We start from the raw sequence: 4,024 nt of genomic DNA on the forward strand, positions 1-4,024 counted from the left end.
TAACGGTTTTAACATATATCCTCCATGGCTGGCCTGCTTGAGGCTTATTCCATCATGGAAAAAAAAAGTTCAAGTTTATGGCAGAGCTGGATGTTAAGATTGCTTGAAGTGAATAGAGTCTGTTGATCTGTTCAGTGTCATAATCAGAACTCTGGAAATGTTTGGCCAAATCCTTGTGCCCTTCTTAAGAATTAGAAGATTTTCCTTTCTTTAATAGAAATGAAACAGATCAGGCAACCTATTAAGTAACATCAGGCTGGTGCAAAAAAAACGTGGAGTCCAGTGGGGTAGCCACACACATATTTCCTTTACTTCTGGGTTGGCAGACATTGGAAGATTTGGAATGTACACCAGAAAGGAATTCCTCCCATCTCTTTCCATGGAACTAGCTCAATGATGGCAAAGTTGTGTTAAAAGTCTTAGAATTCTGGCTCTGGAAAACGCTAAAGGTATCAAAAACCACTCAGAGATTTCCTATCATATCCAAAATATATAAGCGTTATCCAAGTGCACCCTGTGTCTCAGTCTTCATTAATAATTAGGTAGTTGAAAGTGTTCTCATCTCTAACACGTAATGCTGTGATTGATGGTAAAGTATTTGCAACCTCAGAACTACATCTATGAGGTGTGTTAGGGCCCAAAGCACAATATGTTCTCACCTCTGGCTACATTGCTCAGAAAGCTCTCACTAAAACCCTACACCCAGGCCCCATCCCCAGAGATTTTGACTTCGTTGGCCTGGCGTGGAGCCAGGCACTGGTTTTCTTATAGCTCTCCAGAAAATTCTAATATGTAGCCAAAGTTAAAAGCTGATGAACAGTAGCCTAAATTAACAAGCTGAATCTGAAATGAATTATAGGTATATTGGTATATTACAGAAGTGTGTAACCCCTTGTTAGAGGATTTTCAGAAACTTCTGGAAAGAAATTGTTCTGGCCTAACAGGACTAATCGCTCACTAATCTACTTACTGTCTCCTGTGCATCTCAGATCAGGAGCTCCTTTGCATAAATGTACATGTGAAAGGCAGCCCAGTATAATGGGTAAAAAGATAGCTTTTATACTGGATTTGAATCTTTAGTCTTATGTAATTTAGTGGTGTGATCTTGGCCAAGCAACTTAGTCCCTGTCCCTAGACTTTTCCTCCTGTAAAGTGGTAATAATAGTTCCAGTTGGAAGGATTAAATGTCTCAATGTGAATAAAATACTTACATTGGTATTTTACTGGCTATTACTACCCCTAAGCTGTCATTATGCTTAATGATGAAAAGTAATGATGCACAAAAATTCAAATCCAAAGTAGTGAAGTCAGGAACAGGATTCTAAACATAAAGAGTTGGCTTTTGTTTTCTCTCCACTGTAGACCTAACCATTCAATGATCTTTACAAATCTTGGGATTCTACGCAGAACTCAGCCACATGAACAATTTTCTTTCATCGAAAATCCTGCATGTATTTTTGCTAGCATTTGCAAATTCTGGGTCAGTTATAATTGTATGTTTCCTAACAGCATTGTTGCAATACTATAAAAACTATAGTTTTTAAAACTGTGCTGTATTCCCAGATGTCTTGTGTACCTCTATGGCAGTTATGGTGATATTTAGAGGGTAAACATTATGTAAACCTAAAATTTAAATTTCCATTTGTACAATAACAGACTGACATAATGTAGGTCCAGAATGCTAGTTTAAAAAAAACTTTTTTAATTAAGAAGACTTTTGTGTAAGCACGAACTTCACTTAGCTCTTTACTTCATTGCTTTGCAAAATATCATTGGGAAACTCTGTTGGTGCATGCCATCAATTCAGCTTAGACATTTATACTCTACTGACTCTAAATTAGTGTTTTGCTTTTAATCCCAAAGGGATATTTTCTCCAGTGGGTCAGAATAAAGTTTTCAGTCACATGAAGCAGCAGAAGAAAATCTTCCTCTGCTTGAAGACCCTGCCTTTGTACTCTATAGCAGAAGGTGAAGAGAACTTTGATTTATTTTAACTTTGATGTAATTATATTTTGACTTAATTACTTTCCCTCCCAGGGAACAGTATTTTTTTATGTCAGAAATTCCTCTTCCCTCAAGGAATGTGCTTAATTTTTAGAGTGAGGGACTGCAAACTTTTTCTGTAAAGGGCCAGGTTTAAATATTTTAGGTCATGAGTTCTCCATTGAAAGTAGTCAGTTCTGTTGTTGTAGCAAAAAAGTGTCCATAGACAACACATTAACAAATGAACATGTCTGATGTGGTGGGTCCCCAAAGATATCCAGGTCCTAATCCCTGGAATCTGTGAATGTAACTTAATATGGCAAAAGGGACTTTGCAGGCATGATTAAATCAAGGATCTTGAAAAGGGGGATTGCCCTGGATTATATGGTTGGGCTTTTTTTTTTTTTTTTTTTTTTTTTTTTTTTTTTTTTTTAAACAAAAATACAAGGGAACAAATCCACACTTTTATTTATTTACTTTTCAGTAAGTTTAAATCCTTGAAGGGTACAGCATCACACGGATTCTGTGTCCAATGGCCTTAGCAGGAAGGTTGCTTCGGAATTTGGCACGAACCATGCCACTGTTTCCATGAGCACGAGTTATCTTTCCCCAGATTACTCTGGTTTTGTTAGGTTTTCCACCAGGAGTTACTGTATTGTTCTTTGCTTTGTACACGTAAGCACATCTCTTGCCTAGATAGAATTCAGTTTCATCTCGAGCATATACACCTTCAATTTTCAGGAGAGCTGTGTGCTCCCTCTGGTTCCGTAGACCCCGCTTATAGCCAGCAAAAATGGCCTTGGACCACAGCCTTCCAGACATATTTGTCGTTTTAGAAGTCCTGTTCCCAGCAGGCCGGAGCACCCATTCTCGGAGGTCAGGGGACCAGCACCATCAGTCCCGTATCTCCTCCATCCTGTCCTCCCTGTTGCTGGAATCCATAGAAATCATTAGCTCTATGGTTGGGCTTTAAATGTAATCACAAGTGTCCTTATAAGAAGAAAACAGAAGGACATTTAACCACAGAGAAAGCAGAAGGCAGCGTGACAACTGAAGCTAGATGTTACAGTGCTGACTTTGAAGATGGAGAAAGGGACCACAAGCCAAGGAATCCAGGGATGTAACTCTAGAAGCTGGAAAAGGCAAAGAAAAGGATTCTTCCCTAGAGCCTCCAGAGGGAGCATGGCCCTGCCAACACTTTAATTTTGTCCCAGTGAAACTGATTTCAGACTTCTGACCTCCAATACTGGAAGACGATAAATGTATGCTATTATAAGTCACCAAAGTTGTGACTTAGAAAATAATACAACTGAATTCCAATAAAATTTTATTTACATAAACAAGAGGCAGGCCAGATTTGGCCAGTAGGCAGTAGTGTGCCAACCCTTGTTCTTTGAATATGCCTTACACCACTTATCCCACTATATTCTGCAGGTCTCTATTTGAGTACCTGCTTTCCCTAAATTGAATCTCTTCTACAGGGGCCATGGGTCTGGATTTTAATTCTGGTTATTTCCTTAATAGCAGTGTGAACTAGTCATTAACCTCACTGTGCCTCTGTTCCTATGTTTGCAGGGTGATTGTCTGGAATAAATCAGACAATGCGTGGAAAACCATTATATAGGAATGCTTGACACAGTGAACAATAGAAGCCACTATGCCCACATCCATACTCCAGTATCATTTTACTCTTTTATGTTTCATTCTTCCTTAGCCCTTATCTAACATGCTGTAAAATTTGCTTATTTACTATATGTAATGTTTGCTGTCTGGATCCCCACATTAGAATAAAAGTTCTTAGAAGACCAGGCATAGAAAAGTTACTGAATATTTATTGAATGAATTAAAGTGCATTGAATAAATGTGTTGAATAAATGACCTGTCAATTCCTTAAAAAGTAAAAAACTTTCTTCCAGCATCTGAGAGTAGTACCACTAGATAAGTGTACAAGTCCCATTTAGTAAAGGTGTCTAGATATCAGAGCAGTCAGGAATTTTAGAATGGAAAGAACCTGTAGAGTCCTTGGAGGGTGAGGTTTCTC

At 38.4% G+C, this 4,024-nt stretch overlaps 1 protein-coding gene across 1 annotated transcript; it reads right to left on the minus strand.

Annotated features, from left to right (window-relative positions):
• Positions 1-2,425: 2,425 nt before the first annotated feature.
• Positions 2,426-2,930, minus strand: LOC117312233 (large ribosomal subunit protein eL33). Its single transcript, XM_033856375.2, has one exon. It carries the CDS (start codon positions 2,803-2,805, stop codon positions 2,473-2,475), a length of 333 nt encoding a protein of 110 aa, XP_033712266.1. The 5' UTR covers positions 2,806-2,930; the 3' UTR covers positions 2,426-2,472.
• Between the last annotated feature and the right edge of the window lie 1,094 nt (positions 2,931-4,024).

The sequence above is a fragment of the Tursiops truncatus genome, chromosome 4 (assembly GCF_011762595.2).
Source record: "Tursiops truncatus isolate mTurTru1 chromosome 4, mTurTru1.mat.Y, whole genome shotgun sequence".
Classification (NCBI taxonomy): domain Eukaryota; kingdom Metazoa; phylum Chordata; class Mammalia; order Artiodactyla; family Delphinidae; genus Tursiops; species Tursiops truncatus.